The sequence below is a fragment of the Arabidopsis thaliana genome, chromosome 3, assembly GCF_000001735.4.
Source record: "Arabidopsis thaliana chromosome 3, partial sequence".
In the NCBI taxonomy this organism is placed as follows: domain Eukaryota; kingdom Viridiplantae; phylum Streptophyta; class Magnoliopsida; order Brassicales; family Brassicaceae; genus Arabidopsis; species Arabidopsis thaliana.
This window is the reverse complement of record NC_003074.8, coordinates 20,295,798-20,321,325: the sequence shown is the minus strand read 5'-3', so window position 1 is coordinate 20,321,325 and position 25,528 is coordinate 20,295,798. Positions and strand designations below refer to the sequence as shown.

General features: G+C 36.3%; 5 protein-coding genes, 2 long non-coding RNA genes and 1 pseudogene across 12 annotated transcripts; 4 read left to right on the top strand and 4 right to left on the bottom strand.

The window, feature by feature from the left end:
• Nucleotides 1-219: 219 nt before the first annotated feature.
• On the bottom strand, nucleotides 220-2,914 carry ARA6 (Ras-related small GTP-binding family protein). Of its 3 annotated transcripts, none has more exons than NM_115341.3 (8): nucleotides 2,705-2,914; nucleotides 2,391-2,470; nucleotides 1,869-1,952; nucleotides 1,632-1,726; nucleotides 1,430-1,535; nucleotides 1,027-1,116; nucleotides 836-922; nucleotides 220-585 (listed from the first exon to the last, which is right to left on the bottom strand). In NM_115341.3, exons 1-8 carry the CDS (start codon nucleotides 2,727-2,729, stop codon nucleotides 544-546), a joined length of 609 nt encoding a protein of 202 aa, NP_567008.1. In that variant the 5' UTR covers nucleotides 2,730-2,914; the 3' UTR covers nucleotides 220-543. The 3 variants fall into 3 exon arrangements, with proteins under 3 accessions (NP_567008.1, NP_001327724.1, NP_001078287.1); NM_001084818.1 differs by having other exon boundaries at nucleotides 325-603; NM_001339701.1 differs by lacking the exons at nucleotides 2,391-2,470; nucleotides 2,705-2,914 and adding an exon at nucleotides 2,163-2,370.
• Nucleotides 2,915-3,445: 531 nt separating this feature from the next.
• AT3G08435 lies at nucleotides 3,446-3,898 on the top strand. Its single transcript, NR_141449.1, has one exon. It is a non-coding gene; the product is annotated as an other RNA (long non-coding RNA).
• An 890-nt stretch (nucleotides 3,899-4,788) lies between these two features.
• On the top strand, nucleotides 4,789-5,039 carry AT3G08430. Its single transcript, NR_141448.1, has one exon. It is a non-coding gene; the product is annotated as an other RNA (long non-coding RNA).
• A 399-nt stretch (nucleotides 5,040-5,438) lies between these two features.
• On the top strand, nucleotides 5,439-9,425 carry AT3G54830 (Transmembrane amino acid transporter family protein; the record flags this gene model as incomplete). 2 transcript variants are annotated; one of them, NM_001339700.1, is made up of 13 exons in its annotated part: nucleotides 5,439-5,501; nucleotides 6,242-6,483; nucleotides 6,569-6,855; nucleotides 7,168-7,382; nucleotides 7,482-7,505; nucleotides 7,865-8,045; nucleotides 8,125-8,344; nucleotides 8,437-8,572; nucleotides 8,694-8,757; nucleotides 8,849-8,971; nucleotides 9,044-9,087; nucleotides 9,179-9,254; nucleotides 9,343-9,425. In NM_001339700.1, the coding sequence occupies exons 2-13, from the start codon at nucleotides 6,296-6,298 to the stop codon at nucleotides 9,423-9,425; spliced, it is 1,641 nt and encodes a 546-aa protein (NP_001326240.1). In that variant the 5' UTR covers nucleotides 5,439-5,501; nucleotides 6,242-6,295. The 2 variants fall into 2 exon arrangements, with proteins under 2 accessions (NP_001326240.1, NP_191043.2); NM_115340.3 differs by lacking the exon at nucleotides 5,439-5,501 and having other exon boundaries at nucleotides 6,162-6,483.
• Nucleotides 9,426-9,471: 46 nt separating this feature from the next.
• Nucleotides 9,472-11,057, bottom strand: ZR3 (Zim17-type zinc finger protein). The gene is made up of 2 exons (NM_202705.3): nucleotides 10,804-11,057; nucleotides 9,472-10,176 (listed from the first exon to the last, which is right to left on the bottom strand). The coding sequence occupies exons 1-2, from the start codon at nucleotides 10,970-10,972 to the stop codon at nucleotides 9,674-9,676; spliced, it is 672 nt and encodes a 223-aa protein (NP_974434.2). The 5' UTR covers nucleotides 10,973-11,057; the 3' UTR covers nucleotides 9,472-9,673.
• Nucleotides 11,058-11,529: 472 nt separating this feature from the next.
• On the top strand, nucleotides 11,530-16,026 carry AT3G54823 (annotated as a pseudogene; the record flags this gene model as incomplete). Its single annotated transcript has 1 exon — nucleotides 11,530-16,026.
• Nucleotides 16,027-17,016: 990 nt separating this feature from the next.
• PIP2;5 (plasma membrane intrinsic protein 2;5) lies at nucleotides 17,017-19,567 on the bottom strand. The gene is made up of 4 exons (NM_115339.3): nucleotides 18,906-19,567; nucleotides 18,493-18,788; nucleotides 17,797-17,937; nucleotides 17,017-17,707 (listed from the first exon to the last, which is right to left on the bottom strand). The coding sequence occupies exons 1-4, from the start codon at nucleotides 19,207-19,209 to the stop codon at nucleotides 17,588-17,590; spliced, it is 861 nt and encodes a 286-aa protein (NP_191042.1). The 5' UTR covers nucleotides 19,210-19,567; the 3' UTR covers nucleotides 17,017-17,587.
• Nucleotides 19,568-22,498: 2,931 nt separating this feature from the next.
• BME3 (Plant-specific GATA-type zinc finger transcription factor family protein) lies at nucleotides 22,499-25,196 on the bottom strand. 2 transcript variants are annotated; one of them, NM_180373.3, is made up of 3 exons: nucleotides 24,927-25,196; nucleotides 24,142-24,397; nucleotides 22,499-23,830 (listed from the first exon to the last, which is right to left on the bottom strand). In NM_180373.3, exons 2-3 carry the CDS (start codon nucleotides 24,367-24,369, stop codon nucleotides 23,090-23,092), a joined length of 969 nt encoding a protein of 322 aa, NP_850704.1. In that variant the 5' UTR covers nucleotides 24,370-24,397; nucleotides 24,927-25,196; the 3' UTR covers nucleotides 22,499-23,089. The 2 variants fall into 2 exon arrangements, with proteins under 2 accessions (NP_850704.1, NP_191041.1); NM_115338.1 differs by lacking the exon at nucleotides 24,927-25,196 and adding an exon at nucleotides 24,662-24,910 and having other exon boundaries at nucleotides 22,635-23,830.
• Nucleotides 25,197-25,528: the final 332 nt, after the last annotated feature.

Genomic DNA, 25,528 nt, shown 5'->3' with positions numbered 1-25,528 from the left:
TATTTTATTTTGCCGTTAAATTTTAATATTTAAACATTGCATTTAGATTTTCATATTTATTTATTGCCTCAACTATAAATTTATGATATTAAGGTTGACCAATACAAATATATAAAGTTTTTAAGTTTGTATTTGCATCTGAAATCATCAAAAGTCAAATCCTTTGTATAATGGATTTCTCTACCTGTTTGTTAGTCTCTTTGAAATTGTCAAATAATTTCTTGATTTAGGTTTTGTTAGAATTGGCTGCAATAGTCTCTCCCACAAACTATACATGCATTGAATCATTTGAATGAAGCTTTACTCTTCTCTACTTCTGATGAATCCCACTAAAATATGTACTGATGATCCATTGCTTGATATAACTTGGGTTTCCACTTTTGAGGTTCGTAATATCCCCAGTTTCAAACTCAAATCTTCACATTATACAACACACTTGACTTAACAGATAGAGAAATATTGTTTTGAAACATTACATTAAAAAGTATGGAAAGATTAGTAGTCTGAAGACATGGCTGAAGATGAGATGATTCAACACTCCAATCATGACGAAGGAGCAGGACGAGGTAGCCTCTTGCCAATTTCCTATCAGACATGTGTACACTACAACAAGTTAAAATCTCATATACTTCGTATTAATCCATCTTTCTGCATCCAAAACTATTATCCTCCACAAACTACAAGAAATTAAATCTCATATCTAGCTGCATATCACTGCCTATCACTTTTCCATCCTCCAATTCCAAAGCAATGAAAGAAACGGATAATAAGATCTCAATAAATGCAGAGGACAAGAAAATCGATCATAAATCAGAGGCAAGAAAGAAGTGCACACCTCAAACAGTTGATTTATGTTATCGGCTGTCTTGGCTGACGTCTCAATGAAGAACATGCCGTTCTTCTCTGCAAGCTCCATTCCATCCTGTTAAGAAATTGAAAATGTGATACCACTGAAGAAGCAAGGACAATGAAAGTGACAACAAAATGCGCTACGGAATCTAGATGAAGACGTTTACGCAAACTCACCTCAGTAGGTACTTCTCTTTTTTCATGTAGATCAGCTTTGTTACCAACCAGAGCCATAACAATATCTGGGCTTCCATGCTTTTGCAGTTCCTGTTAGATTTATGGGCAGGGGTAAAACAATAGCACTAGATTCAATATAATGTTGATATCTTTCCTGCACGGAGTTGTGCCAAATGGCTTCATGGTAGCAACGAGTGCAAATTAATGGAACAAAAATGTCAGAGAAGTAAACCAGTTGCCCAACTAAATGATACCCATTATATACACAGACAGGAGTGCTGTTGGCTATATGACTGTCTGTAACTCTAATTTTCAGTCCTGGTAAAGATATAGCTCGGAAGCTATTGCACGAATCCTAGAAACATGAACGAAATGGAACCTTTTGAACCCCCTGAAAACATACCTTAACCCAATACTGTGCTTTCTTGAACGATTCAGGGCTTGTTATATCATACACAATAACAGCAACTCCAGCTCCACGGTAGTATAGTGGTGCAAGAGCAGAATACCTAAAAATAAAGTGAATGCAGGTTAAATCCTAGTAAGTTTGCAAAGCGTTTATCTAATAAAATAAGCAATACAAATCTGCATGAAGGGTTTAATACCTCTCCTGTCCTGCTGTATCCCATATTTCAAACTTCACTGTGGTAGAGTCTTGCAATGCTATAGTTTGGGACAAGAACGAGGCTCCAACAGTTACCTGATACATAGCTAGTAGTCTTGAGATCTAGTGGCAGATAAGTATACTCTAATAGTCTAATATTCACTCACATCAGAGCATGGTGTTCTAAAAAGGTGTCAGATGGTCAATAAAGACAATTAGATAACAAGGCTTTACTTACCTTAGATGTAGCGTCAAACTGACCACGTACAAATCGAAGGACAATACAACTTTTACCAACACCAGAGTCTCCTAATAGAACTAACTGCAATCAAGTGAATCCAAAAGTTAGTGGTATGTCTTACGCAAAGTTGAAACCAATTATACCACACTTGGCAAAATACTGCTGAGCAACAAGAAAATAAAAGGTGAAAGAAAAGGAATCATCTCCTTAACAATAGAAAAAGAGTTTCAAAAGTAGCTTGCAAAGCAAAACCGTCAATTATTAAGAACAAAGTTGAGGTTTTGCTACTACCATTCTATAAAGAGTGTATGTTTCTTCAAAAGCGCTTCACTAGGCTTATCACATCTTACAACATGCGTGGATTAAAATGTGAACAATCATATATAATGCAAGACCACAGATCACAAAAGCATGAACTTTCTAATAAGCTATTAGAAATTGCAGGAATCAGTGAAGAAACAAAGCAATCTCAACGAGATCAACATTCTTAAACGAGACTAAAAACTAAAAAAAAAAAACCTTCACACGTAGATTTTTGGCATCAGCTGGAACAGCATTCTCTGAATTGCTAAGACCACTTAAAGTTCCAGAGTTCCTATCTGCTTCACAAAACACACAAATCACCAACAATCAATTCGGTTTCTCCAATTCTCCACCAGAAAACCCTAACCAATCATCAAAATCCCCAATTTTTAAAAGCTTCTAATTCAACCCCGATGATTACACCTTCGGAAAATGGGTGGTGAAATTGCTCGAGGGTCTCTATAAATCCTCAGTTTTATTCGAACAACGACAACAAATTCAACAAAATTGAGAGAGAAAACAAAACTTGCCTGGAAGAGAAGAAGCACATCCCATAGCTTACCCCTGAATAGATGATAATTGACGAGATTATAGAAATTACAGCTGAGAAGAGATTGTATACAGGATTTGAGCGTTGATGGTAACGAGTTGAAGAAGAAGAAGAAGAAGAAGAAGAAGAAGAAGCAAGATCGTCAAATAAAAATAAAAACTTATCGATTTGATGATTTTTATCGTCCTTTTCCTTTGACTTTACCAAAGTTTTATTTTAAAGGCTCTTTTTTTTTTCTCATAAGTGTTGTCTCTTATTTTATGAACCCTTTAACCATTTCTCAAAATATTTTACATATGGTTATTCTCAATTTCCACAAAGCTATGAAGTATGAACATATATTATTAACATATATTATCTCAATAAATACAGTTTTAGTTTTAAGTTTTAACCGTGGTGAAGAGAAAAATTCTCATATTTAGCAAAAACTGATTTGTGTTGATTAATTTACTAAACAACATTTTTATATAAAATTACTTTTTTCATCTATAATAAAATTGCTTAAATATTATACACAAGTATACAAACACAATTAATTAAAGAATACATACATGGGTTTTATTCAAGAAATAACCCAAGCATAGAGCAAAAAAAAAACAAATAGGTGATTTAGCTATCAATCTTTGCACATACTTAATTTAGCGGGTAATATTTTAGGGGATTATTACTTTTATGGATTAGGAATAGCTTTCTCTGTTGTAGAACAAAGAGTTGAATCTAAAGGAAGATTGTTAATGTAGCGGCTAGGAGCTGAGTTGAAGTGAAACCCCTTTGGAAGACAATCGTTCATCGCTCCACCGCGAAATGCGCCTTGTTCGCTACCTTTTATGTAAATTGTATTCGTGCTCATGTGACCCGGATTATTGGATTCCAATAAAGGTCTTGATGCACAGACAACGTTTGTTCGAGGAGAAATAAGGAACAAAAAGAGTAACATGAAGAAGGAAATGTAGCTCGACATTTACTGAAGTTAGCTATCAATCTTTGCTCTATAATATCTTGTATTCTTGTGAGGAATATATGCTCTATTTATATATGAGTGGGTGTGTTTGCTTGTGATCATTGTATTGACCAAGTTACGTATGTGTATCCTTGCGTGGTGAGCTTTGAAATAGAACAACTCACATAGAACACTTTTTCGATCATGCTCGTGCTTCTCATTACGCCAAACCTTCTCCAAATTTTGATTTTCCAAGTCATAATTCCACTATTCAATTTATTTCAACATATTCTTTTTTAGATGAAATAGGAAAGATATGACATAAGAAAATAAGAAAACTATTTACATTTAAAGTTGACAACAAAAATATTACATTAACAAATGAAGACCTGAAATTAGCTTAGAGATGGTTTAGTGCAATATTACTTGCTAACAGAACAATAAAATTTGTCTGTGTGAGGGATAAATACTTTAGCTTAATCTAATACACTTGGAATTGGATACGTATATAATTAATAGTAATAGAGTAAAATTAAAAATAATCCGACGTGGATAATAGAACTACAGATGGGAAGAAGAATCTTGGCCTGGGAGAATCTAATTGTACACCTACTTGGATCCTAAATGCTGATCTAAAGTTGAACGAAGCAACAGTCGACACGTGTTAAGTTAACCCTCATGCAATTAGATCTTCTCTCTGGCGCTACAACTGCATAATCTGAGATCTAACAATGTATACCAATAAGAGAAGACCATGTGGATAATAATGACACGTCAACGATTGTAATCTCATGTCTGATGTTGGTCCGTTTACCGGTTAGATGAGTGAGTTGTCCTGCTATGTGCCAACGTGTCCCAATGTCTCGCTGACAAGCTTTTGATCGTAGTGCTTTTGAGATATTTTGCTCGAGAAAAAATCTATAAGAAAATCTATTTCAAATTTGCATCCAAATGATTGAAAGTGCATGACCTTAAAATCAAATTTTACTAATGACAAATTTTCATAGTAACGATTCAGTCTACGTACAACCGGAATCCGTTAAGTCTTACATTCCTCAGGTTTATACTAACGACACTATAATACAAAGAAGTACTTCATGATGAGTAATAATAAAAATTTAGTGATCGGTGTTTGTTTTTGCATGTGTCAAGCTTCTTATCTTCTATTAACAGGTAAACATGAACCATCATAGATCATGCAAGTGTGAATTCATACTCTCAAACAATTAAGCACATGATAAATCTATTCAAAAAATAATTCAAAATACCATAGGGAAATAAGAAAGCATGCATGTGAGAATAATTTATATATAGCTGGAAGCGGCGAATATAAAGAGTAAATGTGGGCATGTTCTTGAGTCGTGGTTTCCTGATGCGGTTGATGCATTGCCATTCTAACATAGCAAAATTCCAAATGATCAGAAAAACAGATCCACACACCATGTGGACGTGGTTCTTCCCTCTCCGATAGAGTTTCCTTTCACTAAATTGTTTTCTTTTCTTTCTTTTTAACCACATATTAAATAGAAATTTATTCTTTGATTGCGCTACCAATCAGGAAAAATAAATTTTAAATCAAAAATTTTATAACTTAAAAATCTAGAAATTTTGGCAAACTAATTGGCATAGAGATTACAAGAGCGAAAAATATTTGAAAGCTTAACTCGGAAAAAAATCAAATTCATCGAGAAAGTTGGAAAAAACATGTTATCAATTCTCTGGAGATTTCATCATGGAGACTAACTCTATACAATCGATTTCGAAAATTTTACAGTTTATCTTTTTGAGAAAATATTCTTCATAGTCCGTATTCAAACTTCCGTCTCCGAGTCAAGAGGTGAGAAACCTCTCCTATGACATTTAGTTTCTTAAAATAACACATGTACATTTTCTTGATGAACATAAAGCCCTTTTTTCTTTTCTTTTTAACATAAAAGATTTAAAATATGAATGTCTAAGTCTTATAAGAAGTCATGTTTTAAAGTGGATGTGAAAATTGAGTTCATGTGTATACTAAAAATATGAAGCTCTACTTTATGTGTGAATCTTTTATAAGTACAAGTTTCTTAGTATAACTACCTCTAGTGAAAGAAACAAATTATAACAAAATAAAAAATATAATGTTTTTATTTAATTTTTACTTTTCAAAACTTAATAGTTAATAATAGTATATAATGTTTCATTTCATTATTATAATAATAAGTTATTTGGGAAGAAATTTGGACATTTTATGTACTACCATTTCTGCTCTTTCATATAGAGAATAAAATGATAATTTATTGATTATTTTTTATGATATATTTTTTGTAAAATTTAAAACTAATAGATTTATTTTAATACATATCAAAATCTCCATTATTTCTCATATTTTCAATTAGTTTATAAAAGGATAATGAATCGATTCATTGTACTATAGTTACAAACTTGACCTAACCATGGTTAACTCTGGTATATATGAATGACTCACGTTTTAACGGCTCTTTACTCATCTAGTTGTCCTCTGTTTTGCCCTTTCACTCCCCTAGACTCCTACTTTCTCTGATACAATTTTTTGTTTGTTTCTTGTGTAATTTAAAGATTCTCTATAACCTTAATAGCATTCATAAACCGGATTGGATCCATTGTGAGAGAATGAATCACTCCACTTCTGACCAGAGCCTCTACATCGAGAGTGATGATGGAGATGACGAGAGAAAACACTTGTCCGACGATGAAGACGACGATGGAACTCTTTCTGATACTTCTGACGCTTACAATCAAAACCAACATCATCTGTCTAAAGCTAGCCCATACTCAACGGCATGGCCTAAGAGTTATAGGTATCATGATTCTCAAATTTCTAACGTTAATGTTAATGCTTCTTTGTCATTTGTGTTTACTTAATTACTCATGTTAATGTTTCAGGCAATCGATTGATATGTTTGGAAGTGTACCATCACCAAATTTGGGTTTTCTTGCTAATTCTTCTATGTCGAGAAGAGGAAGCTCATTCATGTCTTCGACACTGACAAGAAGACATACTCCAGAATCATTACCTTGTGTTACAAAGCCTCTCCTAGAAGATGAAGAAGCACCAAAACATAAACTTAGCACTCATTCTTTGCTTCCGTCGAAACCATCGTCATCCATGGTGGTGTCTCATGATATGGGAATCTCCAATGATAGCTCCTTTGGACAGGCTGTTCTTAATGGTGAGTTTCATCACAACTACTTGGTAATCTCTATGATGGCACTGTCAAACTATTTTTTCGGTGTGATCACTTGAAGTTAGACTAATTAAATAAGAGATCTAATACATATGTAACACCAAAACTATTCTTACATTTTGTCCAGCAAAAAAATAAAACACTTTAGTCCTTTTTAAAACAAAAGTTATTAACTAAGAGACAATAGTATCAAAACTTGTGAATAACAGAAAAATAACTGACAAGTCTGCTCTGTTCACTGACACTATGTAAACCTTAACTAGTTAAAATTCTCTGAGTGATGAGATACATGTGCAGGAGTGAATGTTTTATGTGGGGTTGGAATATTGTCAACACCATATGCTGTGAAGGAAGGAGGATGGTTGGGACTTATCATTCTCTTTGCATTTGGTATTCTTTGTTTTTACACCGGTTTGCTTCTGCGGTACTGCCTCGACAGCCACCCCGATGTCCAGACCTATCCTGATATTGGCCATGCCGCTTTTGGTTCCACCGGCCGCATCCTGGTCTCCGTAAGTAAAGAAAATCTACTCATCTATACATTGTTAATTTGAGGGTTATTATATATCACTTGTGACAATATTTTACAATTATCTTTCTTTTGATTGCAGGTAATACTCTATATGGAGTTATATGTAAGAACAACTTGCAATTCCTCCAATAATTTTCGTTATATTATATAGATAAAGACAAAATACATTTTTGAAAGTTTCAAAATAAGTACCTAAAATGAATCTCAAGTCAAAACAATGGACCACATGTGGAGTAGACAACACCTTTGCCCACGGTCCATATTGTTTCCCTCTCTCTTGTTTCATAAATGAAATATTTGGTTTTTAGTATAAGAAAATGTTGAAATTCATCAACTACACATTGAAATATTTGTCTAGAGAGAAATTCTGAATGTTCCTATGATATGGTAAAGTTACACAAAGTTTGATACAAGTTATGGTAAAGTTACACAAAGTTTGACACAAGTTCATTTTGCATGCAGGCTATGAGTGTTGAATACATAATATTGGAAGGTGATAATCTTTCATCAATGTTTCCAAATGCTAGTCTAAGTATTGGAGGGTTTCACTTAGATGCGCCTCGTCTATTTGCTCTGCTTACCACCCTCGCTGTTCTCCCAACCGTTTGGCTTCGAGATCTCAGCGTACTAAGTTACATTTCAGGTATAAAACATTCAATCTAAAAGGACCTTTTAAAGATTCTTTTTTCATATATGTGAATATCTTAACCTTGATCTTGCAGCTGGAGGGGTGATTGCATCAGTGTTGGTGGTTTTGTGCTTGTTTTGGGTTGGTTTGGTTGATGATGTTGGTATTCACAGCAAAGGAACTCCACTAAACCTCGCAACATTACCGGTTTCTGTAGGACTCTATGGTTATTGTTACTCAGGACATGGTGTTTTCCCTAATATTTACACTTCAATGGCCAAACCATCTCAATTTTCTGCTGTTCTCTTGGCATCGTAAGCTTAAATATAAAGACATTACACATCTTAGGAACTCTCTACATTTCTATCTTTTACTGACAGTATCAATTTTTATTTTTTTTTCACAGTTTTGGAATTTGTACTCTTATGTATGCGGGTGTTGCTGTTATGGGATATAGCATGTTTGGAGAATCAACAGAATCACAGTTTACTCTTAACTTGCCTCAAGATTTGGTTGCATCTAAGATTGCTTTGTGGACTACAGTAAGTTTTTTTTTTTCACCCTTCCTCTGCTTATTACATGAAAGTTGGGATGATTTTCACTAAATTTGGTAGCTAGCCAGGTGAGGTCATCTAAGAGTTTTTTTCCTTGCCTTTTTTGCAGGTTGTTAATCCATTTACCAAATATCCTTTATCAAGAAATATTCAGAGACTTTTCATTTATCTCTGTAATTTTGTCATAAGCTTATTCATAATATAAACTGAAAATTGTGTGGCCTTAATAGAAAGAAAGCACATATGCTTTGACATTATCTCCAGTTGCAATGAGTCTTGAGGAGTTAATACCATCAAACTATGGGAAGTCACGTTTCTACGCAATCGCCATTAGAAGTGCATTAGCCATCTCTACTCTGCTCGTTGGTCTTGCGATTCCCTTCTTCGGTAAGGACAAACGAAAAATATACATGTAAAGAAAATAAGTGTCACTTCTTTTGACACTCAGAATTCTTGCAGGCCTTGTCATGTCACTGATTGGATCATTCTTGACAATGCTCATTGTAAGTTACACATTTGTTTCATCCTTTTCTGGTTATGTAAAGCAAATTCTCATATTGCAGTTTCATAGTGAATTTGCTTAGCCTGACAAAGTTTCTGGACACAGACGCTGATACTACCGCCAGCTTGTTTCTTGAGCATCTTAAGGAAAAAAGTAACCCCTACTCAGGTATGGCCTGCTCACTTACTGATAACCAAACCGAATATCGAAATTCCTCAAACTGAAATCGATATAACAATCTGTGGTTTGTTTGCAGGTGACAATCTGTATCTTAATTATGACAGTAGGAGCAGTATGTTCAGTCATTGGCACATATTCAGCCCTTGCAAAGATCATTGAGAAGTTGAACACCTAAAACTGATCAATCTTGAGATTCTTATTTTGTTTCTCTTGAGATTTTGTTTCTGTCTTAAATCAATGGAACATCTCAACCTATATGGAACATTCCAAACACATAATTGTATTAAACATCTTCTGCATTTAAATGTTACCAAACAGTGAACTACAAGAAACAATTATAATACTGGAACATAAGGTGAAGTTCTGTTCCATAATGGTTAAGTAGCAAAAGCAAAGAAGATCACTCCTTATTCAGTAGAAATCTTTCCTCCAGCTAAATCTTCAGGAGTTAGGTTAAGAGAATCCATGGATCCTTTCTTGAATTCTTCCCCTTGAGAAGCAAGGAAGTCCTCCACGCTTCCTGGTTCTCCAAACCAACCACGACGGTCTGCAATCAAATGTAGATTATCACACCCTCCACATCGTACCACCACAACGCCGTTTTCATATGATTCTCGGCTCGCCATCTTCATAGATCTTGTATCACAGACCTTGCAAGTGAAGACCATCATGAAGTCATGCCTCGGGTTTATTTTTAACTGGGACTTGTACTTCACCATCATTTCCTCAGAGGGCGTCGCAGGGGAGGGAACTTTGGCCGATTCAGTAGCAGAGTTTGACGAGTTGCAGACATTGGTTACAGAAGCTTCATTTGCCTCACGGATTACAGATAACTGTCTCTGAAATAATCTTCCATAAACATGACTTCTGCTGAAGAGTGAGTTTGATAGCGACAACTGCTCTGTTGAGACTATTTTCAAAAAAAAAAAGATAATCAAGAAAGATCAATTTAACAGTAGTTGTAGTTGCACGAAGCTAAAACAGTCTGTACCATAACAGGACATCATAGGAACCTCCTAGGATAATGTTTGCATCAAACCGTAGACTAATGCTAACACATCTTAGTCAGGAAATATATAACCAAACTTGAAAACTTAACCAGCGTCTAGCTGAAATGCCAATGTTCACAGCTACTGCTTAATGCATAGAGATATGTTGAAGACAAAGCACTTATGTGAGCATTCATAACTTCAGGTTTCGTAGAAGCACTTCTCTAACTCCAAAATGTAACAGAGCAAAGACGATATTAGATGATATACACATGAGAATACGAGTACTCATCATCACTAATGCCCCAAATCTCTAAAAGCTACAAAAACAACCCTAAAACCAAAATCTCCCCAAAATCCTCTTCTAGTGTAAATTCAAACATAAAAACCACAAATTTACATGAATCTCAACCAAATTCATCAAAAGAAACATCAAGGCAAGTATAAATTACACAGATTAAGAGACCAGTTTAACTCTAGTGCCCGATTTTCAATAACTCTTTAATTTTTCTTAAAGATGACAAAGTTGAGAAGGAGAGAGATGAAACCTTGAGACAAAGGAAAACGATGTTGTTGGTTGCTGAAAAGAGACAAAGCGCGTCTCAAAGCAAGTAACCTAGCGGCCATTGACAACCTGAGGGAGAGGAGGAACTCGACGCTTCTATTTTCCGTGAAATTTTGGAATCGGAGCACAATAAAAGAAGCCTTTTTAATCATTAGAGTTAGTTTTCGTTATGGTCAAGTCAAAATCTAAACCCAGGTTCGAACCACTGAGTGAGCCACAAGTAGACCGACCTTTTTCTTCTTTTTTTTACGTGAGGAAAAAGAAATTTGTGAATTGAAATCTTATCTAGAAAAGAAAAAAGAAAAAAAAAATCAGAACAAGCAGGAGAATAATGTGTGTGATACAGGATATTGAGTAAGGCCACGTGGACGGCTGTGATTAGAAGATCAATGGACGGCTGTGATTCAAATTAAGTGTGCGTAGAGCTGAAGCTAATAAATATCAAGTGTCATCGTATTTTCATGTTATCGTTGAAGTTGTTGTTATTCCTTTCTCTCTGAAAACATTCCGAGATTCATCCTCTGCATAGAACGTCGATTCTTGCGAGGTGAATCCAGAAATCCCTTGTTTTATGAACATTGGATTTCATTTGTTATTTACATCGTAATAATAAGTAATCGGAGTTGTTGATGATTGCTTTGGTTGATTGATTGTGTTGTGGTGTGGTTTTACTGTATTAAAGGTATCAGAGCAAAGACGTTTCTCGGAGATGGTGATCGAGACTCGAGCTCAGGAGTTAGCTCAAGCTCGTCGAGAGAAGGCGTTAGAAGCAGAGGAATCGATGGAGTCACAGATGGAGAAGATCGAGAGCAAGATCGATGCTCAAAATCTGAAGATCGAGCGCCATATCTCGGAGATGTTTGAGGCGATCCACATGCTGTCTCCATCTAAGCAGTCAAATCTGGGTGAGACTCATCAAACAGCTCGTGCTTCATCCGCTTCAGCAACAGACGTGGATTACATGAGAAGGCAAGGTCACGCTAACAATCATTCGGGAGTAACAAGGTTAGGGAAGTTGGATTTTCCCAGATTCAGTGGTGAGAAGGTTAAGGAATGGTTGTTTAAGGTTGATCAATTTTTTGCGGTGGATCCTATACCTGAAGAGATGCGAGTGTCTGTAGTTTCTATTCATTTGGATGGTCTGGCTGCTACTTGGCACCAGAATATGATTGAGGATGAAGTGCAGGTTCCTGAGTGGGGTGTGTACAAAGCTAGGATCAGGGAGAGGTTTGAGATGGTTGGAGAGGATCCTATTGCTGAGCTGAAGAAGTTGCAGGAAACAGCTGCTAGCATTGATGACTATCACGCAAAGTTTGAGGCGATCCGGACTCGAGTAAGGATGACGGAGGATTATTTAGTGAGTGCGTATTTGGTTGGGTTAAGGATTGAGACACAGATGCATATCCGAATGTTTCAACCCCAAACGGTGCGGCAGTGTTTGATGTTGGGACGTCTCTATGAAACTGCTCATCCTGTGCAGAACAATGCGACTTCTTGGAAGAACAATAAGGCTACTTCAAAGGGCCAGTTCTCCTTTAAGAAAGACATGGAGCAGCAGGGCAATAAACCAGCGTTTCAGGAAAAACCAAGAGACACACAACAAAATCAGCCAAGGCGGTTCTTATCTACTGAAGAGATGAGTGCTAGGAGAGCTAAAGGATTGTGTTATTTTTGTGATGAACAATACACATCTGAACATTATAAGATTCACAAGAAAACACAATTGTTTGTTTTGGAAATGGAAGATGCTGAGGAAGTGTTCTTGGATGCAGAAGAAGAGCATAAGGAGTTAGTTGGGGAAGTAGCTCATATCTCAACTCATGCTATGGAGGGTATCTCAACTTACAACACTATGCGAGTTAAGGGTACAAGTCAGAAGAGATCCATTTTTATGTTGGTTGATTCGGGTTCCACTCACAATTTTATGGATCCTCAAATGGCAAAGAAGTTGGGTTGCTCACTCCTACCTAGTGATAATGCAAGAGTACGGGTGGCTGATGGTTACAATCTGAAGGTGATAGCGAGAATACAGAATTTTAAGTGGGAGATTCATAACACGACTTTTGTAGCTGACTTTATGGTAATTCCTTTGAAAGGAATTGATGCAGTTTTGGGTGTACATTGGTTGAAACCTCTAGGTCCTATTACATGGGATTTCACATTGTTGACAATGCAGTTTAAATGGGATAAGAAACGGGTGATGATACATGGTATTCAGCCTTCGTCGGTGCGTGCTATCAAGGCTGACAAATTGAACAAACTGAGAGACTCCGAAGTTCAGCTGTCTATGTTGTGTGTTGCAGACGCTGATGAGGATGAGGGAGAGGTGTTGCAGTTGTCTTCTTTAACAACAGAGGTGTCACCACCAAGTACTACTTCTGCTATTTCTCAATTACTTGATGAGTATAAGGATGTGTTTGCTGAACCTAAAGGGCTGCCTCCTTCTCGGACACATCATGATCATCCAATTCCTTTGATTGAGGGCACTAATCCGGTGAACATGCGACCATATCGTTATGCTAATCATCAAAAAGATGAGATTGATAAGATTGTCAAAGATATGTTAGAGAGCGGTATCATCCAGCCTAGTTCAAGTTCATTTGCCTCCCCTGTGGTTTTAGTGAAGAAGAAAGACGGCTCTTGGAGATTGTGTGTGGACTACCGAAAGGTGAATGGAATTACAGTGAAGAATTGTTTCCCTATTCCTCTTATTGAAGATCTTATGGATGAGTTGGGTGGGGCAGTGATCTTCTCGAAGTTTGATCTAAGAGCGGGTTATCATCAAGTGAGAATGGTGGAGAAGGATATTCCCAAGACTGCTTTCAAGACTCATAGTGGTCATTTCGAGTATTTGGTGATGCCCTTTGGATTGACCAATGCACTAGCTACTTTTCAAGGGTTGATGAATTCAGTGTTTCAAAAGTTTCTAAGGAAGTTTGTCTTGGTGTTTTTTGATGATATCCTTATCTATAGCAAATCAAAGAAGGAGCATTTGCAGCACTTAAAACTGGTATTGGAAGTAATGAGGGAGCATAAATTATTTGCCAAACGGAGTAACTGTGCGTTTGCAACATCAAGAGTCGAGTACTTGGGTCATTTTATTGACAGAGACGGACTGTCTACCGATCCATCAAAAGTTTTAGCTGTGAAGGAATGGCCTGCACCTACTAATTTGAAGCAATTACGGGGTTTTCTGGGCTTGGCTAATTATTACCGCCGTTTTGTTAAGAATTTTGGAGCTATTGCCAGACCATTAACCTTGCTAACGAAGAAGGATGCATTTTTGTGGTCTCCCGATGCTACTGTGGCGTTTTAGAATCTGAAACATGCATTGTGTACAACCCCAGTATTAGCTTTGCCCCGTTTTGATCAACCCTTTGTAGTTGAAACAGATGTTTGTGGTCAGGGTATCAGTGCCTTTTTGATGCAGAATGGCCATCCACTGGCTTATATTAGCAGGCATTTACAAGGCAAACAACTTCACCTATCGATCTATGAGAAGGAGCTTTTGGCAGTGGTCTTTGCCATTCAGAAATGGAGGCACTATTTGTTACATGACCATTTTGTGATCATAACAGATCAAAGAAGTTTGAAGTATTTACTGGAGCAGCGTCTTAATACACCCATTCAGCAGCAGTGGCTTCCAAAACTTTTGGAATTTGACTATGAGATCCAATACAAGGAGGGTAAGGAGAATTTGGTGGCCGACGCGTTGTCACGGGTTGAAGGTTCTGAGATTTTGCATATGGCATTGTCAGTATTGGAGTGTGATCTGCTTCAGAGGCTCAAAGATGGGTATGCTTCTGATGCTGTGGTTCAGAAACAGATTGAAGCTCTTCAGAGAAGTGCAGATTCGATAAAGAAGATGAGTTGGTCACAAGGGTTGTTGCACCGTAAGAACAAGCTGGTTGTACCAAATGTTGTAGCTTTGAAAGATTCTATTTTGGGATGGTTACATTGTTCAGGTGTGGGGGGCCACTCAGGTCGTGATGCTACCCATCAGCGTGTGAAGAGTCTGTTTTATTGGAAGGGGATGTCTAAAGATATTCAAGCTTACATCCGGAGCTGTTCTGTGTGCCAGCAGTGTAAGTATGATACTACAGCATCTCCGGGTTTGCTTCAGCCATTACCTATTCCTAATGCGATTTGGTCTGACATATCTATGGATTTTATTGATGGTCTGCCTATTTCTTTTGGGAAATCTGTGATCTTGGTGGTGGTTGATCGTTTAACTAAAGCTGCTCATTTCATTGCATTGAGTCATCCTTATTCTGCCTTGACAGTAGCACAAGCATTCATGGATAATATATTCAAGCTTCATGGGTTGCCTAATTCTATTGTCAGTGACAGGGATTCAGTGTTTTTAAGTGAGTTTTGGAGAGAATTGTTCACATTACAGGGTGTGGCTCTCAATTACTCAAGCGCATATCACCCTCAAAGTGATGGACAGACAGAGGTGGTGAATAGGTGTTTGGAGACATATTTACGATGTATGACTAGTGACAGACCGGGTTTGTGGAGCAGATGGTTGCCTCTCGCTGAGTTTTGGTACAATACAAGCTTTCATTCTTCAGCTAACATGTCACCTTATGAAGCTGTTTATGGTCAACCCCCTCCGCAGCATTTGCCTTATGTTCCGGGCGAGTCCAAAGTGGCTGTGGTGGCTCAGAACTTACAAGAGCGGGAGAAGATGTTATTGATTTTGAAGTTTCATCTCTTACGAGCTCAGCACAGGATGTTGCAGTCTGCTAACAAGAAGAGATCTGATAGAAGCTTTCAGATTGGTGACTTTGTCTTTGTGAAACTTCAGCCCCATCGTCAAGGTTCTGTGGTGATGAGATCGAATCAGAAACTGGCGCCTAAGTATTATGGACCTTATAAGATTCTGGATACATGTGGAAAGGTGGCTTACAAACTAGCTCTGCCTGACATTTCTCGCATTCATCCAGTTTTCCATGTTTCTCAACTGAAGTTGTGGGTGGGAGAGTCTTCAGTTGGTAAGCAATTGCCTTCGGTGTTGTTGGATGTGTTGCTTAAGGAACCTGCGCGTATTCTGAAGAGGAAGCTAGTGAATCGCCACGGTCGTGCAGCTACAAAGGTTCTGGTTCAATGGACGAATGAGGATGAGGCGGAGGCAACTTGGGAGTTCTTGTTTGACCTGTTGCAGAAGTATCCTACATTCAACCATGAGGTCATGGTTGCTTAAGGAGGGAGGATTTGATACAGGATATTGAGTAAGGCCACGTGGACGGCTGTGATTAGAAGATCAATGGACGGTTGTGATTCAAATCAAGTGTGCGTAGAGCTGAAGCTAATAAATATCAAGTGTCATCGTCATTTTCATGTTATCGTTGAAGTTGTTGTTATTCCTTTCTCTCTGAAAACATTCCGAGATTCATCCTCTGCATAGAACGTCGATTCTTGCGAGGTGAATCCAGAAATCCCTTGTTTTATGAACATTGGGTTTCATTTGTTATTTACATCGTAATAATAAGTAATCGGAGTTGTAGATGATTGCTTTGGTTGATTGATTGTGTTGTGGTGTGGTTTTACTGTATTAGTGTGACTACAAATTAAATTTATTAAAGCATATAGACACATTCAATATCTTCTTTGCGTAGAAATTTTGGCAAACGGATATAATTGTATATCGTTGTAGATGTCCTGCACACTTGCCTCCATCAATCTGCAAATTTCCTAATAAATTCCAGTAGTTGGGACTCGAACCTCATACATCTTCATGTAGAAGCATTAATGAACTACTGATCAATTATTGGGCCAAAAGAGCTTCCACACAGTACTTTATAGTTTATACATATATTCTGCATAATAACAATTTGGTTAAAAAAGAAAAGAAAAGAAAAAAGAAAAAAAAAAAAAGAAATTGGTTACAAAAATTATCTTTCGTAATACTGGAAACGAAAAGTAAAATGTGTATGATGATGATTTCTTGTATTTCATATGAAAGATGATTAAAAATATTATTATTAATGATTTTTTAAAATAATTTTTTTATGTTAAGAGACATGTCTTATAACTAACAAAAATCTCTTATATAAAAGATTTTAAATCATTTTGTTAGTTATAAAATTTTTATAAAGATGGTCTAAAACCTTACTTTTGAACATGATGCTAGTTTGAAATCTAGAGATTAGATTTCTCCATAGATTTCTGCGAAACTAAACTTATTTTCGTCATGATGTGTTTCAAAAATGCGCATGAAACACAAAAGTTGTAAAAGCTTTCTTTATGAAGAGGTTGATGGCCACTTTATTTGACCTCTCGATGAGTCTTTTCCATCACCGTCCAATCCACTCACTACACTATGCCAATAACATCAAATGAGATTACTTTCCAAACTACAAGGAACCACAACATAGTTCGATTGAAACTTGGAAGGTAATCTGATAATCTCATTGATGTGGAACCACACTATTCCACTTTCACATGTAAATTTATACTTTCATGTGTAATTTAAAGAAATACTCGGGACTTACGTTGATCATATATAAGGAATATTTAGTACTAATAAATAGAGCAATCTTAATAGTCAAGGAGTAGAGACATAGATTTAATCATAGAAGTAGCAATTCAAAGTTGGCCCGCAAGCGACACTTCAAAATATCTCTCCTCACCAAAGCTAGAAATTAGATACTAGTACTACACGTCACTTGGCTCCAACCGTCTACACAAGATAAAATTACAAGCCTCTCTTATTATCTTCTCTTTTTCTCTCTTTGATGTACTCAGGGAAGAGCATATCAAAGTTAAACGTGAGGCTGGCTCCTGAAAGACCCGAGCGCCTTAATCGCACCAGCCCTCAACACAAACTGATGGTAGAAAGCTGCGATGGCTGCACCAGCAAACGGACCCACCCAGAATATCCACTGTAGTAATTATAGAAAACACTAATAAATTGAAAACCTTGGTAATATCAAAAACGAAGAAGTAAAATATATGATATAGTATAACGTACATGATGGTCCCAAGCTTTGTCCTTGTTGTAGATGATTGCAGCTCCGAGACTTCTTGCAGGGTTGATACCAGTGCCCGTGATTGGGATTGTAGCTAAGTGAACGATGAACACTGCAAATCCAATTGGCAATGGAGCCAATACCTTCAATCACCACACCATCACCACCAACAACAAAAAATAATGAAATGTTACTAATCACGAGACAAATAGTACAGTCCAGAATAATATTCATATAGTTATGTTTGGGAGTAGTATACGTGGTTACAAATGGAGTTGGGACCATGTCCAAATAAAGGACATATGTTATGGAGAGAGACATGAAAGACAAAAAAAAGTTTAAGATCATCGATGTCCTTTATGCATTTTATTATAATGACGAATCTAGAAGCTACAGTCGCAATATATCCGTGATATATTGTACGGTCTATTTTATTTTTTCTTAATTCGATTCTAAATATGAATTTCGAATTTAAATTTTGATTTTAGTAAAAACAAAATTGTCAACAAGCATACAATTTCTACGGCTAAATCTTTATGATAAGTAGAGCGCCGTATAGGACACGGGTATGCTACTGTTTCCATTAATGCGATGAATTTCTAAATTATCTAACCATGACTAAACCTCTCTCTGTTGTAACATAATCATGTCACATTCTTTTAAAATAAATAATCTTAAGGGGAAAATAATAGGCTTACAGGAACGTGAGAGTCACGCGCACTCCTCTTGGGATCAGTGGCAGAGAAGACGGTGTAGACTAAGACGAATGTACCAATGATCTCGGCTGCAACACCGGTGCCGATGCTGTAACCGTCAGAGAGACCATTTGCGCCACCACCGTAGCGGGTGAAGTAAGCAGACTGGAAGGCCTTGACCAAAGCCACACCACAAATGGCACCGAGGCACTGAGCCACCATGTACATCACTGCTCTCACCAACGTCACTTTCCGAGCCAACAACAGCCCAAAAGTCACTGCCGGATTAATATGCCCACCTGTTTCATTAAAATACGTTGAACCAAAACATTTATGTGAGCTTTAACACCAAACCAAACTACGTTTGAATTTTATTACAAATGAGCGATGTAAAAAGAGAAAGAGAGAGATCAGACCAGAGATGCCGGCGGTGCAGTAGACGAGGATGAAGATCATGCCACCAAAGGCCCATGCGATACCAAGGACGCCAACGCCTGTACACTGGTCAGGATTCAGGGCTGGATCGGTCTGGCTCTTGTAACCGATGACAGTCATAATAGTGACATAGAGGAAAAGGAGAGTGGCTATGAACTCAGCGATGAGAGCTCTGTAGAAAGACCACTTCCCAAGCTCAGTAGCGTCGAATAGAGGTTCAGGTGGTGGGTCTTGATAGTCTTTCCCGGAGAAAGATCTCTTATCACCAACCACTTCCTTCGTCATTGTCTTCTTATTCTTCACCAAACTTAAGAGTATGTGTCTCTGTTATCTTAAGATATATTCGAAAGTGAGAGAGAGATATGAGAGAATTGATGTGGTAAGATGGTGAGTCGGTGAAGGGTATTTATGGGCAGATGTGACGAGGCTTTGGACTCTGTTTTTACTTTAATTTTTGTTGGTTTGGTTGTTGTTGTTGTTGTTGTTAATGATCATTTTACATGGGTTTTTTTTAAGGTTTTGGAATGATGGCAACCGACTACGGTGATTAATTTTCTGTAGAATGACTGATTTAATTCATTATTTATGTTTTAGTGTCTTGTGGAGCGGAGAAACAATGTTTTCGCTAATGCTTAAATTTTTTGAATTTATTTGCTCGTAAAATACATGTGTCATACATTAAGTTAAACAAATATTTGACGGGAATTATTAGTGTGGTCGCAATATTCAAGCTATCCATTCATTACAATCATGGGCTCAAAGCCGACTCTTTGACAATGGGGTTAAAAAATGTTGTAAAGGAGAAAATAAGATAGCAAAGGGCCGGCTTGAGAATCCAAAATAATAATTCGACGTATAACATGTATTCATCATTGCTCATTATGAAAACCGAATAAGGTTTTGAGTTCTTGAAAATTTAGCGATTCATAAGGAATTTTTTTCATTGATTTATAATTATTTTATAAAAGTAATATAACATTTGTTGGTTACATGTATTTAATCCATTATCTGTAGCTCTGTTGGTATTACTACTATAAGACCTTCCAAAAAAGCACGTAAACTAGTTGTTTTGTTCTGATCCCGAGACATGGAAGAGTATGGACAAAGACAAAATCTAGGTAAATATATTTTGTAAGTTTTAACATAAGAATCTCATAATAGGTGGATAGTAGAGTCGGCACTCAACAAACGAAATATGAATACAGTGAGATGAGAGGCCACAAAATTTTACTACTTTCATTTTCAGCGACTCACTTTAGAGTTTGGATTTGGATTTATCAATAGAAGGTATATGTTATTTATTGATAGTTGCACAACAAAAGGAACTAGTACCAAACCCTAAATAATACAGAGTTTTCCAATTAGCTGTTTCCAAAAAAGTTGTGTACTCTATAAATAGGTGGACCAAGTATTTGAGAGCTTCATGCCGACTATTTAGTTGATATATATAGATAAAAAGGAGCTTCTAGAATCTTAAATATTGGGTATTCATTCAAATTAGCATGCCCTCTTCCACTTTTCAACTTTTAGAATCTTGGTATAGACCACTGTAACATTTACTGTTTTCATTGTTGATCACTGGTTTGAAGTGACAAACAAAGGAAAACCAGTTCTTAATCTCGGAAATTACATAAATTTTGGCTAAATGTCTTCTCTGAATAGAAGAAGATGAATATGACAACACAAAAGTGATGGTAAATAACGAAGAAAGTGCACATGTTCAAAACTAGGGAGGATGGCAGTGGGGTAAAGGTTGGTTGTTGTTCTCTTTCACCGACTCAACTTGACTTTGCAGCTTTGCCTTGTTCTGTTTTTGTTTCTAATGTTTTTCTTCTTGCCAACAAAATGTCCTTTATTTTAACTTTGAACATTATTGTAGTCATTTTTTTCCCTACATTAATATTTTGCACTATTAACTTTAACTTTCTTAATAGTGATCTTCTGTTTTTTTTGCCGTCCACTCTCGTCAGCACCAAAACTAACTTAGTGCTTTGTTTATTTCTTTTGAATTGTTAAAACCAATTTGCTCCTAATTTATCAATCAGTGTGTGTGATAATCTGTTAATTTATTCCTCTTTTACTAAGTAGTTGATTTAAAAAAGGGTTTTTGATCTGTTGCCGTGAATGTCCAGTTGCCCACTTTATGTTTCACATTTTTCCTTTTTACGTTAAAATGTTAATCGGAAATGTAAATCCAACTTTCCCCTCTTTGATTTTGGATTATCCAAATAATTCTTTTTGTAAAGTAATTAAATAAACTTTGGTAGTTTGTCATTGTAGCAAATAAGTTGATTCCAAAGCATAAAAATTGTATACCACTGGATCTCTGTGGCGTGTCTTTCTTATACCTTTAGTATGCCAAACAGCAATGGTCTAAACATAAATTAGGAAAATTGTAATGATGTGACAAAAAAATAATATTTTTACTACTTTATCTTTTATTTTAATTATTACAAGATATTGTTTTGTAACAGTACTATGTAGTAATGTTTTACCTCCACCGCTCCACGACCACTTTAGTTACACAATTTTTTCCTCGCGATCAAGTTTAGGTTTTTTCTCGTGCAGTGGTGGTCTATTCTGATACCAATAGGCAGGCAATAGGGTTGTTAGGAGAATGAGGAATACAAAGAAAATGTATAAACAAAAACTAGAGCATAGACAAAACAGTAAAGAAGAACATTACGTGGGCTGATACTGGGCCTAGTAGTATTTAACCCAGCCCCTGACAACCAAGACAAAAGTGTTGGGTCTTGATTCCCGAGTGATGATTTGTGTCAATTGTATTGAGTGAAAGTGACAAGGAGAAGAGAAGGTATGATCAAGCAAACAACTCAAGGGTTTGATTGATTTTCTAAGACAGGTAAATTCGGCAAAGTAGTTGAATTCGTCTCACTTTTTTCATGAGTTAGGGGAGTCTCGGATTTTGACATATGTAAGTCTACTTTGAACTCAAAAAAAGATAAAAAAAAAAGATATGTCTATCATAAATATATCTTATGTGTTAGGCCAAGACCCAACTCGACCAGTGAACATATCCAGTAAGAAAATGACATAATTAAAAGACAAAAGAGAAAGAAAGAAAAAATTGTTCGGTGAAATCATCAAAATCGTGAATGAAGTAAGATATGTTGTCCAATCGAGTTGGTTATTAGTGCATCGACGAATACGAAAATATCATTGTTTTATCTGACGACTCTTAAGTCCTCTTTATGGTTTGAAAATAACAACATGGCTACATGAGGACGAAAGTTAAATACTAAAATCATTCGTTCATATTGTTTTATCATTGTTCAGCAAATTTAATATGCTGAAAAAATTAGTTTCAATAATTATGAAAGAAAAAGAAAATGAGTGAGTTTTGAAAGAAAGGTAGTTAAATTAAGAAACACTCTTACTTTAAATTGGCATCATAGATGGGTGGATTTACATAAAAGCTAGTTTGTGAAGTCCTTGTTAGAAAAAGATATAGTGGTTGTTACTCTATCTCTCATCTCCATTTAATTTTACATTATTGCTTGTATCATAAAACACTGATTTAAACTCGCCACTAACTCTAACTTAACCATAAAAACTTTCATAAACTAGAAACCTTTTTAATCTATTTTAGACTTGAATCAGCCAGTAATATTACTATGTCATGTTAGACATGTATTTAGCTTGTCGGCAAAACAAAAACAAAAATGTAATTAGCAATGTCTAGTTTCAATGGTAAGAAAACCATTTAATAATTAACAATTTATAACATTGGATTTTAACAAAAACAAAAAAAAAGAATCCTTTAGCTAAACAAATCAACTACAAAAAAAAAAAGAAAAAAAAAGAGAATCCTCACAATAAAAATACAAAGAATTGAAAGAACAAAAGAAGAAGAGGAAGATTTAATGTAATACTCAACACCTAATGATTCTCTAATGTCTTCAAAATCTTCTGCTCTTCCTCAACTTACTTTTCCTCTGTTTCAAGAGTTTTTTGCCCATTCACACTACAAATACAAAATAATACAAACACAATCAATTCTCATCTAACTTTTAATCCCTCCAATTGATTGCTCTCTTCCTTCATCTCTTCTAAAGCTAAAAACTTTTCTTCTCACTGACTCTTTCCTACTCCTGGCATATCTAATCACTTCAACGCATGGAAATCGAATCATCTTCTCTATGTTTTAGTCTACGCCAATGTAGGCATTGTTCGGAATCAGCCCTTGCAGATCATTCTCTTCGGTTATGTAGCTACCATCACTGCATCTCTTGTTTCTCATTTCAGCCACTTTCTTGTGTGAGTTTGAGTGAAGAGCTGGAGTAAATGTTGGACTAGCAGCTGGACGGTACTCCGGGAAAAGCCTCCCTGATTTGTAACGTACACCGCACGCATTGCAAAGTGTCTTTGGACCCATTGGACCAAGCCTCCACTGTGGAGTCTTGGTGACCTCACAGTGCATACATTTCCTAAGCGGATATTGCTCTGAAGAATACGAATCGACGTTGTTTCCATTGACTTCAAGATCAATCCCGGACGAAGAAGAGGAAGAAGTAATCTTGGCCTTCTTCTTCTTCTTCTTGTTGATCATCTTGTTGTGATCAGAGAGAAACTGTTTCGGTATTCTAATGATGAGGCGCGAGTCACCACCGCACACATTGTCTTTGACTCTATCTTTATCCTGGACAGGTGGACGAGGGCGTTTTGTGCGTGGACGACCGTGCTTTCCAGGGAGAACAAGGGAGGTTGTGTTGGTGGTTTGAGACGAGGAGGAGCTGCTCTCGAGAACCGACACTGGACTTGAGCTCCTGAATTGGCTATGAGAAGATGATGAATCAGTGTTTGTCGAAAACGAATCTTCCTTCTTCTCAACCAATGTTTCCTCTACAAAGCTTGGAGGTCTTTCCACCTTAACAATGTCCTCAAACTGCAATTTCACCCCAATCAAAGAAACATTGTTAGATAGGGAAACAATTAAGCGCCAAAAAAAAAAGACTTCATTTAACTATAAAAACAGAAACTTTGTGATATGGTAACAAAGGCAAAAACAGAACAAAGCAGAGTGCGTAAGTTAGCATAAAACTAACCAAACAATGTAAGACAAATAATGAGCGGGAAAAAAACAAACTTGACTTAACTAAAAGCCACCCATAATGACAAAATTTCATTTATTATTACTCACGAAACTTGTGGTTTAATGTTTGAAATCATACGTTACGAAGAGGGCGTAGAACTAACCGGAACATAGAGCTCAGGTGATGAATCAGAGTTGGTGTTGGAAGAGAAGAGAGGATCAGAAGCGGCAGGCCACGTGTCGTGATGAGTGGTCCAGATGGTAGGGAAAGAGTCGGAGTCACCTATGCCGAAACCGACATCGATATCTCCACCGGGAAAGTCCATGAGATCATCCATGTTGTCAAAGAAGTTGCCACAATCAAGATCCTCGGGGAAGCTTGTTCCAATCATGTTTTACAATTATTGCAAGTCTCTCTAGCTGGAATAAATAATGAGAGATGGGGTTAATGATATTATAGAGGAAAATGACAAGAGTTTGAACAGAGGAAGTTTCTGAATAAGTTTTGAAAATTTTGAACCAAATTTTGGAACCACCTTAAAAATCAAAATTTTGAAAAATAAACATTCTTTGGCCCACCTTTTTTGATTTTTTTTTTTTTTTTTGATAAGTAAATAAAGAGGACCATTCTATGTACAAATTCAAATCACAGTAGACTATAAGGTTATAAAAGTCAAAAGTCACCGTTAATTAAGCATTCTTGATTTTATCTATCAATCTTCTAGAATTCTTGTGTGAAAACCAAGAAGAAAACACAAATTTTTCAGTTACAAAAAAAAAAAGAGTGTTAAAACAAAACTGAATTCAGAACAATTGGTGTGAAATAAATGCCTCCACCGACACTTCTTGATTTATGCAAAAACTCATCAAGATTCCAAAAAAAAACATTACAATTTCAAGAATTTCCAAAGAAAACCAAAAATGAAGAAGGAGGAGGAGGAAATCAAACCTCTGTTGTTCTTAGTAGTGGTGTGCAGATCGTATGAGAGAGAAAAGGAATCAAATATGAGAATATAAGAAGAAGAGAGAGATTGCTTAGAAAGGCAAAAAAAAAAGGAGTAAGGAGTGGGGAGAAGTGAAGAGTGATTGATTGGGAAAAAAAATGAGTAATGGAGAGCAATGGGGGTGATGCTTCTCTCTTATTATTATAAAGAGTTAGGTGTGAGAAACACTTCTTTTGCTAGCTGTATTTTACCATTCCTTACCCTGTCTTCATGTGGAAGTCTCTTTCCTTCTCTCTCTCTCTAAAATATTTTAAAAAAAATCGTAATCTCACCTCCCTCATGTGGGTTCCATATCTCATTGAGACTTTACCAAAGATGATTTATTCACAAACCTTGCTTAGCTGTATAAAAAGTTGTTTTTGTTTTTATAAATCAATGGTTTAAATTAAAGTTACATCAATATTTTTATGTTTTCAACAAAGCTTATTTATGTAAAGGAAGATAATAAAAAAAAAACCCATTAAATTGTCATTTAAGTAAAGAGTTAACGTAATTAGAAGAGTAAATACGGAATTTATTAGTTTTAGGTAAGAAATTCTAGAATTGT